Source organism: Zootoca vivipara, chromosome 7 (assembly GCF_965207765.1).
Source record: "Zootoca vivipara chromosome 7, rZooViv2.hap1.1, whole genome shotgun sequence".
NCBI classification, from domain to species: Eukaryota; Metazoa; Chordata; class Lepidosauria; order Squamata; family Lacertidae; genus Zootoca; species Zootoca vivipara.
In genome coordinates this window covers 35,567,446-35,581,129 of record NC_142590.1, presented here as the reverse complement: position 1 = coordinate 35,581,129, position 13,684 = coordinate 35,567,446, and the positions used below count along the sequence as shown (strand labels likewise).

The window sequence follows — 13,684 nt, the reverse complement described above, 5'->3', positions numbered from 1 at the left end:
TCTTTTCCATATACAGTAGTCTCTTGCTATCCCTGCAGCATAGTATATTAATTGGAACCCCACCTCCTTTTGATCTAGCCCCCAACTTCATTTTATAGACTAAAACAGCCAGATGAAAAGCTGGCTTAAGGCCTTCCTGAAGCAATAGCATGAGAAGACTGGTAGGAACATCTGGGAAATGAGGGATATGCTCACGCCCGCTCCATTCTACTCCTCAAGTTGCTCTCAGCGTTCTGTTGATAGAGTATATGTGTACAGTGGTAACTCGGTTTAAGTACACAATTGGTTCCGGAAGTCTGTACTTAACCTGAAGCGTACGTAACCTGAAGTGAACTTTGAAAGTAATGGAAAGTGGATTAATCCGTTTCAGACGGTCCGCAGAGTACTTAACCTGAAGCGTACTTAACCTGAAGCGAACTTTCCCATTGAAAGTAATGGAAAGTGGATTAATCCGTTCCAGAGGGGCCCGCAGAGTACTTAAACTGAAAGTACTCAAACCGAAGCGTACTTAAACCGAGGTATGACTGTATGTGAGAAGAATAGTAGAACACAAATCAGCACCTTTTTTTGGCTACATATAGGTTACCAATTTGCAGTGAGCCTCTCAGGCAAAATAGGCCTCCTCCTTGCTCCAGTGCCCCATAGCCTTATGTGTTGCAGCATCTTCTGACTTACTTGCTATTAATACTATGGCCTGGGTCCTGCATCATAACCAAATATTTGCGCTCATTACTTTCTCCTCTGTTCATGTGCTTCTGTTTCCCTTCTTCATTTTTATAGCAGCTGTAGTTTGCTGTGACATCCAGAGTGAAATACGTCCATTCCAGCCATAGTTTTCAGCCTCTGAACAGAACTGGAAACTTTTAATTTAATCTGGCATTAAACGCAAGGAACCTAGTGGGACCAAGTAAACATGCATGGAATTGTGCTGCAGTCCCATCAAATTCCACGTACCTGGAATTAGCCAAAGCTTGCTTTTATTACAAATTCAGCCAATAGAAGAACTTCCGTGCTTCAGTTATTTTTAAAAGGGCTACTGCAAATCTCTACTTTCTTTTTTTCTTTTTAAAGCAGGACTTCAGAGCTGAATCTTTCTCTAAAGAGGAACTTGTGGATGAACCGATCCTGCATTTGGGGAGGCAGTTTCAGCTTGCGCAGAATGAGATGGATGCTGATAAGGAGTCTTGGGAAATGCATGAGTTTTTGAAGCCTACAGAGGCTCATCTTGGTGAAGAGTGGGAGATGCTGGTGGATGATGAGTATGATGTGGATCAGGATTATTTTGGCTATATGCCACTAGGTGTAAAAGAGCCGGCTCCCTCTAGTGAGATGCACGTTGAGACTGGAAGGCATTGGGCAAAGGAACTCGAACCTTCTGCCATGGCAGAACTAAGTTCTGACATGGGCCTTGGTGCTGCTAAAGAGGTACTTCTTCTTCTTTTGCATATACAGTAAAAAGAAAAGTAGAAACAAGTTTTAATGTGAAGTATGAGGGTGGGATGGCACAAGGAGAAGGGGACAACAGAGGACGAGGAGGTTGGATGGTGTTCTCGAAGCTACCAACATGAGTTTGGCCAAACTGCGGGAGGCAGTGCAAGACAGGAGTGCCTGGTGTGCTCTGGTCCATGGGGTCACGAAGAGTCGGACACGACTAAACGAATAAACAACAACAATGAGGATGGGATGCCCCCTGTTCATTACAGATATTGCTGGGGAGTTTTCCGTTTGAGGACAAACTCTGGGATGGGGAGCACAAGTCCCTTCCAGGTGCTGCTGGACTTCATCTCCCATCATAGCCGCTCATATTAGCTGGGGCAGATGGGAAATGGAGTCCATTGGCATATGGAGGGGCACAGCTTTAACTAGCACAGATTGAAGTGGTTGATTATTTAGACAGTTAGGAATTTTCTCAATGAAGAGGCTTACGTGATACTCTGCAAGCATAATGCTACAAAGTGTAAACAATGTCAGCTGCAATAACTGTGGTTTTGGGAAGCAGGGTTCAATTAATGGTCACATCTTATGTTCATAAGAACATGTTATTGAATTAATTTTAAAAAGTTAAGTTTCCAGTAAACTCAGCGTGTCTCTGCAACATAGCGCAATGTCAGCAAATTTCCAAATTTGAATTGCCTGGTGTTTTTTCTCCCTTTTTCACTGAAGGCTGAAGAAAATGGAATTAACAGTTCAGGGGTCCCTGGAGCATCAGAGTACAGCCAACCAAATACTATCTTGGATGCCCATGGAATGAGTAAGTTATCATCATAAAAATAAAAATCAACTAGATTAGCTTTCTACCTTTATTGCATTTAATTAATGCAAGATATGTCAGCCTAAACATAAGATGACTTTGGTCAGTTATTCTAAGCTCACTGTACCTTTTTGCTCACAACCTCTGCATCAAGGAACAATAACTGATCTCTTAATTGTGCCAGGTGCCAAGATGCAAAATGACATGGAAGCTCCTCTATGTGTTGATGATGATCTCGAGAGAAATAACCTGAAGACTGAAAATTGTGACCTTTCCAGCGCTCTGGATTCTGCCTCTCTTCAACTAGGGCTGCCAAGGTATGGAAGAGACTCTCCACTTAAAAATGCTTGCTTATTGTCATGGAAGGTGTAGAAGACACATCACTCACAAAGCTGTGCAAAAAAACAAACTTTGTTGTCTGCCTTAAAGAAGACAAGAGCAGAACAGCAATGGGAAACTCCTGACTCCATCCAGATACAAGCAAGTCCCGTGTCACCAAGTAATTGCACTGTAAGCCTGTTCAGACATTTTTCCTGAGCCCATGATCCATGGGCAGGGATGGGCATGCAATCTGTATCTCCATCACATAAAGCACCACACAGTCCATGGCCATCCCTTCTTTGAGTGGCAGAGGTCTGCAGGAGACTTTACTCTTATTCACTTGAACATGAGTGGAACCCTCCACACAATTGTGTGAGGTGTGTGTATATTTGAATATACTTCGAATATTCACATGTTCAGGCAAATACTTGAACATCTCTTATATACAGTGACATTGCACACCCTTATTTTGCCTGAACTGAAATAAGTAATGAGGCAGAACTATTTTCTTCAATGGTTTTAGCTTTATTAAAGAGAACCTGGATTTCTCGCCCTGTTGTGCAAAGCCAGGGTGTGCTCACTTCCAAGAGCATGGAAAAATATAACTATTAACTGATAAAAGATGTATTGTTTTGTCCGCTGAATATCTGTTGTAAGCGAAGATAAGGTGGTAAAGGTGTGTCGAGCATAAAGAATGAATGTTAGGAAGGAGAAAAGTGTGGGAAGCTAAAATTTATTTTCATTTTACTTATTTAGTGAATTGCCTGAAAGAGAAGAAGGAGAAGGAGAAGAAACTCCAGTTTTCAGTCACTGGGGAACGCCCCAAACGTGAGTTGATAAATGTTTCAACATTTCTCCTGCTTTAGAAATTATTTGAGGCCTTTCAGCGTGGAGTATATGCTTGCCTTAACTTTTCATCTCTTGCTAGTGACTGTTTGCTTGACCGTTTATTTAGACCATTCCTGAATAGCACTGAGGTAGTTGTGATTCCAGCTTTGCTTTACTACAGATACAATTAATGCTTAGCAGATGTCCTGCTGAAAAAGCTTTATTATATCAATCCTGTTGCTTTTAGAAACTTGCCAGTTTTCCATTGTAGTTAAATTATCAACGAATGTTGGATCACCTGTGTATTCCTACTTACACCATATTTGCTGTCAAGGCATACCACTTGCATTCAAAGCTCCTGGCAGTCACAATGAGGGAAAGTTCACACATCGTGGATGTTTTGGTGTGTCCCTGTGCCCTTATAACACATGTATTATGTATCCAGATATGTAGAATGCTGAGATGTGTTTTGATTTGGGTCTTAACTTATCATTGATTTTAATTACAGTATTTTTGAAGGTTTTAAATAGTCGTCTTTACTGATAATCTCATTGTTTTATGCTTTTTGTAAACTGCTGTGAAGTTTTTCTTATAGTTAAGCACTATATATAGTTTATTAAATAAGTAAATGTTGTAAAAGGTAAAAAAAAAGTAAAGCATCCCTGGACGGTTAAGTCCAGTCAAGGGTGACTATGGGGTTGTGGCACTCATCTCACTTTCAGGCCGAGGGAGCCGGCGTTTGTCCACAGACAGCTTTCTAAGTCATGTGGCCAACATGACTAAACCGCTTCTGGCACAACAAAACACTGTGACGGAAGCCAGAGCCCACAGAAACGTTGTTTACCTTCCCGCCCAAGCGGTACCTATTTATCTACTTGCACTGGCATGCTTTCAAACTGCTAGGTTGGCAGGAGCTGGGACAGAGCAACGGGATCTCACCCTGTTGTGGGGATTCAAACTGCCGCCCTTCCAATGGGCAAGCGGCTTAGACCACAGCACCACCCGCACCCCTATAAATGTTGTAGAGGTCCATTCATCATGGACATGCAATCAGCTATAACTATCTATGGCGCATACATTCTCTCTTTTAGATAATTTTTATTAGATTTTCTAAACAAAAAACAACAAAACAAAAACAATTACGTTCCAACTTAAATTCCCCCTCTCAGTTCTTTACGCTCTGCCAAGCTGTGACGTCCCTCCCGTCATTCGGCTTTGTTTCTCACTCTTATCTCACAGTTCCTTTTTACAAACGTATATAGATTAAGTTCGTAGGATTTACTTCAGTCCCGCCAGTGTCCTTAAACTTCTACAGTTTTTCTCCATATAGTCAATAAATTTACTCCATTCCTTCTGGAACTTTGTCTCTCCCTTGTTTCGGTCCCACAAGTCTACTTTGCCAGTTCTGCATAGTCCATCATTTTCGTCTGCCACTCCTCAATCATTGGTATCTCTTGTTTCCATTTTGGGGCTAATAACGTCCTCGCCGCGATTGTAGCATACATAGATAATCTCTGATCTCCCTTTACTATTTCCTGTCCCAGTAAAAAAGCTTCGTGCTTTTTGGGAAAGGTATACTTAAACATCTTTTTCAGCTCGTTATATATCATTTCCCAAAATCCTTTCCTCACATGTCCATATGATAAAATACACCACCTTTATCTTTACATTTCCAGCATATTTTATTACTCATCCTATACATTTTAGCTAATTTTACTGGTTTTAAATACCATCTATACATCATTTTCATTACACTCTCTTTCAAAGCGGTACATGCAGTAAATTTCAATGTTTCATTCCATAATTTCAACCACGCATCATATTCAATGTTATGCCCAAAATCTTTTGCCCATCTGAAGCTTACATTCTCAGTGGTGAACTGTATTTTGTGAAGTGGCTCTACAGCAATGCTTGCCCAGGGCCGGATCTAGACACATCAGAGAAGCGTTTCAGTTAAATGCGTTGTAAACTTTGTATGAGAAATCGGGTTGGCAAAAACAGGACTCCACAGTGCCATCTGGTGTCAGTGTTATTATAATACTTATACAATGCATATTAAGTGCTTTTTCTTTTCCAGTGTAGCTGAGTCCCAGCACTATTTAAAGTAGCTTTACATCCAGCTGCTGCAAGAAGAGATGTGTGTGCATGCATGCTGGGCTTTTTGAGTCATGCACTTATTGGGATACTTGTGAGTCTATCTACTAAGTCCCCAAAATTTGAGGGAATCTATAAAACCCTGAGGGCCTGACAGGAAGTGCTGTTGAAAAAGGACTGCAGATAAAAACAACAACAAAATGCACATGGTTCTGAAAGATGTGCACCTCTGCATCAGAACTGTTTTATTTAACTGAGTAGCAAAAACAGATTTATTATTTTTATGCCTAGTTTGCCTTTCAATCTGTGTGGATTTGCTAGTGTTTCACAAAGCAACATGTGCCTGCCAACTTACCCGAGTTCATTTCACCTGGATGTTGAATGACAAGTTCTAGGAAAGGAAGTAGGGAACAGACTTTAAAGATACACAGTGGCATAGTTAAAATGATAAACTAGCTGATGATGGCAACTGAACAGCAGTTTTTCTTTCTGGGCTTCCCAGCATATGGCATGCATGCTAAATGCAGCTGGCAAAGAGCTGAAGTGCAGGGTTGTGTGTGCATGTATGAGCTCCCTAGTGTTTTAGCTGGAGTTCTCAAGCGCATCAGTTACAACTTCCATTAGAAACACAAGACCTGCAGTCTGTGCTTGGATGCAAGTCTTTCTATTGGCAGTATGGACCAGTGGAATAACTTTAATCTAACTGGCTTTTGTCCGCACATCAGCTTCTGTTCTGGCAATTTTATTTTTTTTACTTTAAATGTAACCCTACTAGGTGTGTGGTGTGTGTGTGTGTGTTTGTGTGTGATGATGATGATGATGATGATGATGATGATTGATGATGATATTAGTACTAAAGGAAATGAGAGCGCTGGTGATAAGGGTTCTGCAAAGTATGGATATAATAATAGTGTAAGGTCTAGATTTGTTAGGCATTGTTGAATATTGTAAGACAAGGAAAGCTGGTACACAAAAAATGGGTTCCATTTGGACTACTGCTTTTTTTATATATCCAGAAGGTTACAGAGCAGTTTCTAGATTAATATATGGGATAAAAGCCAATTGGAGCTGGGGACTAAGGTGCTAAATAAGAACATGAATATAGTGGGTATACAGTAGTACCTCGGTTTATGAACACAATTGGTTCCGGAAGTCTGTTCATAAACTGAAGCGTTCATAAACTGAAGCGAACTTTCCCATTGAAAGTAATGGAAAGTGGATTAATCTGTTCCAGACGGTCCGCGGGGTACTTAAACTGAAGCGTTCATAAACTGAAGCGAACTTTCCCATTGAAAGTAATGGAAAGTGGATTAATCCGTTCCAGATGGGTCCGCAGAGTACTTAAACTGAAGCGTTCATAAACTGAAGCATGGGTGTAATTGGTTCCGGAAGTCTGTTCATAAACTGAAGCGTTCATAAACTGAAGCGAACTTTCCCATTGAAAGTAATGGAAAATGAATTAATCCGTTCCAGATGGGTCCGCGGCGTTCATAAACCGAAAATTCATAAACCGAGGTGTTCATAAACCGAGGTTCCACTGTATCAGTAAGCTGGTAGAATGAGAGAATCAGTGGGACAGACTTGTCCCTTAATGCAAAATCTATGGAAAGGAGAGAGAAGGGCATATTCGGTATGTTGTTATTATGTACTGGATAGTGAAGAGTGGAAATAATGCAGTACGCAGAAGACTTGAGAGGGAGTGGGTTGCTGTACTAGGTGAATATTTTGATCTGATCAAGCAGGGTTCTTCTTGTGTCACTTTCTCATGATAAAATGCAGGAACATTTCCTTTAACTTAGTTTCCAGCAAGCAAATTCAGTTGTTGCTGTCATCTGGCTTTTCTATTGTTTGTAGGACAGGGGTTGTACCACCATCTCTTATAACCTCAGACTGAGGCCTTCTGGAATCACGGACTGGGCTGAGTCCCCTGCTTTTGCGTGTTTCATCAGAAGGAGATACTGAGGCTGCTTTTCAGCAATTTCCACCAGGCTATAACATAACATACAAATCGCTTCTCGTTTTAAAAGGCTTATGTTACACCTTACAAAGAACAATATGTTTAGATTAGCATCAGGACTACAGAGTGAAACAGAAATCATGTAACTCAAACCTCTCATGTTTAAAGGATTGTCTTACTCTCTACAGTGTTGAAATTTTTCGAGAACCCCATGTGCCACTTGGCATCAGTATTGTTGGCGGACATACAGTTATAAAACGCTTAAAGAATGGAGAAGAGCTTAAAGGTATATTTATCAAGCAAGTCTTGGAAGACAGCCCAGCAGGCAGAACAAAAGCTCTCAAAACGGGGGATAAAATACTTGAGGTAAGTTCAGACAAACACCTGTATCTTTAAAAGTTGTGTCTGTACACACCTGTTTTAGCTGTATGTGTTAAAGCATTAAATGCATATTTTGAACAGAAAATCCAATCAGCTTTAACTGTAAGTAGACATAGTAAGCATTCATTTGTGAGTTCAAGATGTATGAATTCAAGGTGTGTGAGCTCAGTGTTCCGTATTTGCACACATTGTTAATACAGTGGTACCTCAAGTTAAACGCCTCGGGTTACAAACGCTTCAGGTTACAAGCTCCGCTAACCTGGAAGAATTACCTCGAGTTGAGAACTTTGCCCCAGGATGAGAACAGAAATGTTGTGCCGGCAGCACAGCAGCAGCAAGAGGCCCCATTAGCAAAAGCACGCCTCTAGTTAAGAACAGTTTCAGGTTAAGAACAGACCTCTGGAACGAATGAAGTTCGTAACTAGAGGTACCACTGTATTTGAAGGGTGGGTTTGCCTAGGTCCCACATGGAGATGTGTGTGCTCCTTAAGCAGAATGCAGAAGTCCCACTGGAGGTGTTAATATTATGCATAAATACAGGAAGTGCAATTTAATACAGGATTCCTGTGTTCATGCTTTCTGTATATGTGCACATCACTAATGACTGAAACTACTCAGACTCGCCAAGTCTGAAACTACTTCCTTCCTCGAAATTAATCCATGTGAAACATGCCACTTTGTCAACGAGAAGAAATTAACCATAAGGAAAGAATGTCTTAGCAACACAACCACAGCTGAGGAAGAGAGCCATGCGTTGCCAGGCCCTTGTCCAGCTACTGTTTCTATGTATTTTCTTATGCCGGCATGTCTTAAGACAATTATTTGTCAATGTGAATGCATCACTTGTCTTGGACTGAAAACTGTACTGATTTGATTAAGGACAATTTCGAATCACTCATTTAGCTAAATATATTTGCTATAATAAACCTCCTGGTGACCTTTTTTCTGGCGCATAATTTTTACTGGCTGAGATTTTCTGTTGCATCTTGTACTGTGAACAGTGTAGAAGAGCATCTAAATAGGCTTCTTGCTCTGCAGGTGTCTGGAACAGACCTGCAGAATGCAACTCATGAAGAAGCTGTGGAAGCCATAAAAAATGCAGGCAACCCCATTGTGTTTGTTGTTCAGAGTTTGTCTACCCTTCCAAGGGTAAGTTACGTTGCATGCTGTGGAAGGTGTGTGCGTTTTTCAAACAAAATATCTACATCCTCTCTTTTTTTAGTTTCCTTCTCATACTGTCCTAGTACCGAAGGGTTCAAGGTAGGTGGCAACCTTCAAATACAAATTCAGCCAAACAAATACAGCATCGGAATGTAAAATCACCCCATACCTACTTCCGGCAGTTAGGAGGTAGCCCAAGACTTGAGTGAGTCTCTAGCACAGAAATGTGGAACCTCTGGGTCTCCTCAAACTAGGAGACAACTTCCACCATTCCTATTGGACATGGCGACTGTGGGCTGCTGGGAGCTGGAGCCCAACATCTGAAGGATGACAGATTCCCTATCCTGGCTCTAGTGGAACACAGTTTTCTTTGTGCGTTTGGTACACAGTTTGTTTAATGAAGAGTGCTCACATTTGCTCTTCAAGAAATCCAGCTTCCGATTAACCAACAGTATTCTGAACTATCACTCATTTTTCTGTATCTCCAGAATAATGATTTTGATCCCAGGTCACCCTTCCATGAATGGGAGGATTCCTTCCATTGGCAGGAGGACTTTTAGCCTCTTTGCAGGAGAGCTTTGATTTTCTTGTAACAAAACTGAGCTCTGTTCTGGTACTGAAAACAAACTACTGGATTGAATGTATGCTCAGGTGAACCCTTTCCTTAGTTCTATATTGCCTCCATCCTTTGCCTCGGTTTTGCATTTGGCTCTGCTTGGTGGGTTTCAGGGTTTGGGGGAACAAAGTACTGTATATCCTTCGAGCCTAAAGTCTTTCCAATATGTACTAAACAGAAAATTTGTTTTCCAAGTACCAATCTTGTATAGCCTACAAAGAGTTTCCCCAAGCCTGCTGATATCTCCCACTTTTGTGTGGATTATGCAATTTTGTAGAGTAAAACTTTAGGGCTGGGGATTTGAAGGTGCAAGGTAACTGCCAAATGAGGACTGAGCATGCTGAGTTCGGGTGGAAAGGAAAACCAGATGGGGAGAGAGTGATTTGTAATATCCTGCAAGACAAGATGGCTGTCTAGAATCCTGAACAGGAGCTTCTCACATTGTTATAGGCCCCCAATTGTATGGAATGAATGTATAAGCAATGTATTTTTTTATTGTTTTTTTAAAAATGTATTCTGCAGATAGTTTCCATTGTGAACCCCAAGAAAAATAAGGATCACAAAGTTCAAGACCCAGAGGGAGACTGTGGAAAGGTATTGCAGATGCTATCTCTCACTTACAAAATAAACTTCACGTAGCAATGCATAATACAGAAGGTAGTCTTTTTTCCATTTTAAGACACAGGGAGAAATTCCTTTAAACACAAGGATAATATCTAGAGATTTTGTGTGCCTGTGTGTAGATTTGCTTTCATATTTGGAAAGGCAAATAACAATATGATTTTATAGTTGCAATTGAACTTTACTGTTGTTCATAATGTCATGCATAAAAATGAGATAACATTAAAAGCAATAACTCAGTAGCAGCTTAATTAAAAAAGAAATGTGAATTAATGTTCATATTTGAGTGAGTCGCAAAAAACAAACAAACAGTTTTGCTGAAGAGGGGAAGGTGTCTATATTCAAGCCATCTGCAACTCAATCCTATGCATGCAAGTCCCACTGCGATCAATAGGTGTTACTCCCAGGTAAGTGTAGGGTTCCAGTCTTAAATAATTTTTTGCCTTTTCAGTTAAATGTTCAGAGTGAACCAAGAAAATGCATATGCTGGTTTGTAGGTTTGAGGCCTTCAATAAGTCTGTAGATTTGACTCCAACTAGTTTTTAACTCTAGAGGGTTTGTGTGTGTTTTTCTCATGGGCGAAAAACAGGGATGGCTGCATCAGGTCCCAACATTTTATGCACTCCAGCTGCCATCACAGTCCTCAGAGTACGTTTTGGGATTCATAACCTGCTCCGTATGGCTTGGAGTGGACAACACAAGCTAATATCTAACCAAACAGAATAAAAACGGATTCAAATTAAAATAGTGTTGAAATTTCCCTGCCCCTTGCTCTTGCTTGATAAGCAAACCCCAAATGGCATGCTTTAAAATTATTTTGAAAGCTGAGAATCCACGGGGGTGGGGCAGCCTGCAGAGGGCATCAATAATGCCTCCACCCCACATAATCCGCAAATCTGATGTGTAGATTATACCCATGTGCAAACCCTATGCATATATTGGAAATCGTAATGGAGACTGGGGAATGCCCTGAAGTTAGAGGGATTAATTGGCAGGGTGATAGATAAAACTAAAGGTTAGGATTGGGCCATGGTAAGGGTACCTCATGAAAAGCTTTTTCTGGCAGTTGAGTAGATGCTACATTCTGGGCTATTTCATGTGTGTGTGTGTGTGTGTGTGTGTGTGTGTGTGTGCCCGTGCGCGCTTGCGCACTTTTAAATTTACTACTACAGTGGTACCTCGAGTTACAGATGCTTCGGGTTACAAACTCCGCTAACCAAGAAGTGGTTGCTCCAGGTTAAGAAATTTGCCCCAGCATAAGAACAGAAATTGTGCGCCAGCGGCACAGCAGCAACAGTAGGCCCCATTAGTGAAAGCGCACCTCAGGTTAAGAAACGTTTCAGGTTAAGAACGGACCTCTGGAACGAATTAAGTTCTTAACCTGAGGTACCACTGTACTTTTTATTTTGTGTTTGTCAATGGATTTTAGTGTGTTGTGCTATAGCAGCGGTCCCCAGACTATGGCCCGGGGCCCACATACAGCCCCCGAGGCTCTTTTATGCCCCCGGGGAACCCCGCCGCCCGCTCTTACCGGCGCGGTGTGGCGGCAAACTTCCGACCCGGAAAAGCGACAGAAATAGCTTGTGCACACACGCAAACGTCATTTCCAGTGTACTTCTGGGTCGGAGGTGGCTTCTGCACATGTGCACAAGCTATTTCCAGCGCTTTCCTGGTCGGGAGTGTGCCAGAAATAGCATTTGCGCATGCGCATGGGCGCGCACAACCACGCGCTCCCGCACGCTCCCCCACCCTCCGGCCCACCACGCAATCGGCGCAGCAGGCATCCGGCCCAAAGCCGGGTAATTTTGGGGACCCCTGTGTTATAGGGTGTCATTGGGGTTTTTTTTTAAAAAAATTGTTGACTAGTTTGGGTACCTTTGTCAGTGAACGTAACTGAATAAATTCAAACGAATAGAAATAAATCTCATTTTCCTAACTGAGTTAAGGATGTTGCTTGATTAGGAAAAAAAAATAGTTGCACAGTAGCTATTACAAAAGAAGATTTTCCAATCCTACCCAAGGGACTTGTTTTTTCATATTAATTAAGAAGGAAGTTTTAATGTGCATGCGGAAGGAAGGCAGGCCAAAGAAGGGTTCTTTCTGCATCTTCCAACTCTCTTTCTGGGTTAGGGCTGAAGAGGTGCAAGACTGGAGTCAGAATGTTCTCTCCCCTCTGACAGTGGAAATAATGGTCAGGTAAAGACCTTCCCTTGTGTTTTCCCTTGCTGTCTCTCCTAGAACATGGCAGGAGCAGAGGTGAAGTGCCTCGCGAAAATTAGACAAATTGGTTATGCAGAAAGAGCAAGTCTGATTTGCATAATTAATATATCTCATTTGCATGATATGGAGATTATGCTGCTGTGATTTGGACCTTGAAAAAAGCAACCCCCAATAAGTAGTTAGAGTATTCGTGGCTGATTTTCATTCTCTGTAGCTGCTCATCTGAAAAAGAAGAAGAAGAAACATCCATTTGCAGTGTATCACCCTTTTAACCTTCTAGATTCCCGATTGCTGCATTTTTACAGTTCAAGAGCCGAGTTCACTAATCCTCCTGAAAGCAGTGAAAGATATCTCTTTCTTTGCTACTATAACTCTGTAAAATGAAATGCATGTATACTTTTTCATGTAGGCGATCAAGATATAAAACAAAATATAACATAACAATTTAAGACAGACTCTGCTTGCCTACCAATAATGGATTTTTTTTTCCTTTGGAGATTTCTGTATCTGAGCTGCATCAGAGAATCAGAATATTGAACTATTATGTGGTGAGCCTATAGGCCATGTTTGGTTTAAGCCAAGATTATCATTGCTAATTACTTGAGTCACTAGTGGTTTTCTTCCTCTTTGTATTTTTAGAACATGAAAATCATTCTTTGGTAATAACGTATTTGCTGTATTTGACAGCTCATTCACAAGTGCAAAGGTTTAAGTGCATGGGAGCTGGTAGAATACATACACTCAAAGCTTGCTTAGTGGTCATGCTCTGCTTTGTTTTTGGCAGGGGAGGATGTTAGTGGAAGATGGAGAAGCCACACCCCAGTAGATGGTCTAGCGGTGGCAACTGGTCTCTGTCTCTCTTTCTGTCCCTCTCTTTTAAAGTGCGCATGCAGTTCTAGTGTGTATAAGGTTAGTGCAACACTAGTGCAGTTATCCCTTTGGAAAGTCCCTAAATTGGTAATTCAGGATTCTTTTATTTTAGCTTAACAAGCTGAAAACTGGGTAAAACCACCGGTAGTAGATAAACTATTCCTGTGTTTACAGTAAAGATGAAAAGGCAATCAAACTATTGCTGGGATTGTTCTCCTGAGCATCCGAGGGTCCTGTTATAGAATTGGTGTACATAATGAATGAACATTAATTTATGAATGAACATTTTGAAATTACTAGTAGCCAGAATCCTATTTACAGAACCCACTCCAGCAGACAGAGTTAAATGTGTCACATTCCTAGG

At 41.3% G+C, this 13,684-nt stretch overlaps 1 protein-coding gene across 14 annotated transcripts in view; it reads left to right on the top strand.

Moving 5' to 3' along the window:
* The window catches only part of PATJ (PATJ crumbs cell polarity complex component), a 157,958-nt gene that overhangs the window by 49,710 nt on the left and 94,564 nt on the right, over positions 1–13,684 (top strand). For 8 of the 14 annotated variants that reach the window (XM_035122724.3, XM_035122728.3, XM_060276857.2 and 5 more), the window contains 7 exons: positions 1,072–1,425; positions 2,164–2,251; positions 2,436–2,568; positions 3,329–3,400; positions 7,640–7,817; positions 8,871–8,981; positions 10,132–10,203. In XM_035122724.3, coding sequence (XP_034978615.3) covers positions 1,072–1,425; positions 2,164–2,251; positions 2,436–2,568; positions 3,329–3,400; positions 7,640–7,817; positions 8,871–8,981; positions 10,132–10,203 — 1,008 coding nt within the window. The remainder of the gene's footprint in view (positions 1–1,071; positions 1,426–2,163; positions 2,252–2,435; positions 2,569–3,328; positions 3,401–7,639; positions 7,818–8,870; positions 8,982–10,131; positions 10,204–13,684) is intronic. The other 6 variants (XM_088673962.1, XM_060276858.2, XM_060276860.2 and 3 more) reach the window with 2 other exon arrangements.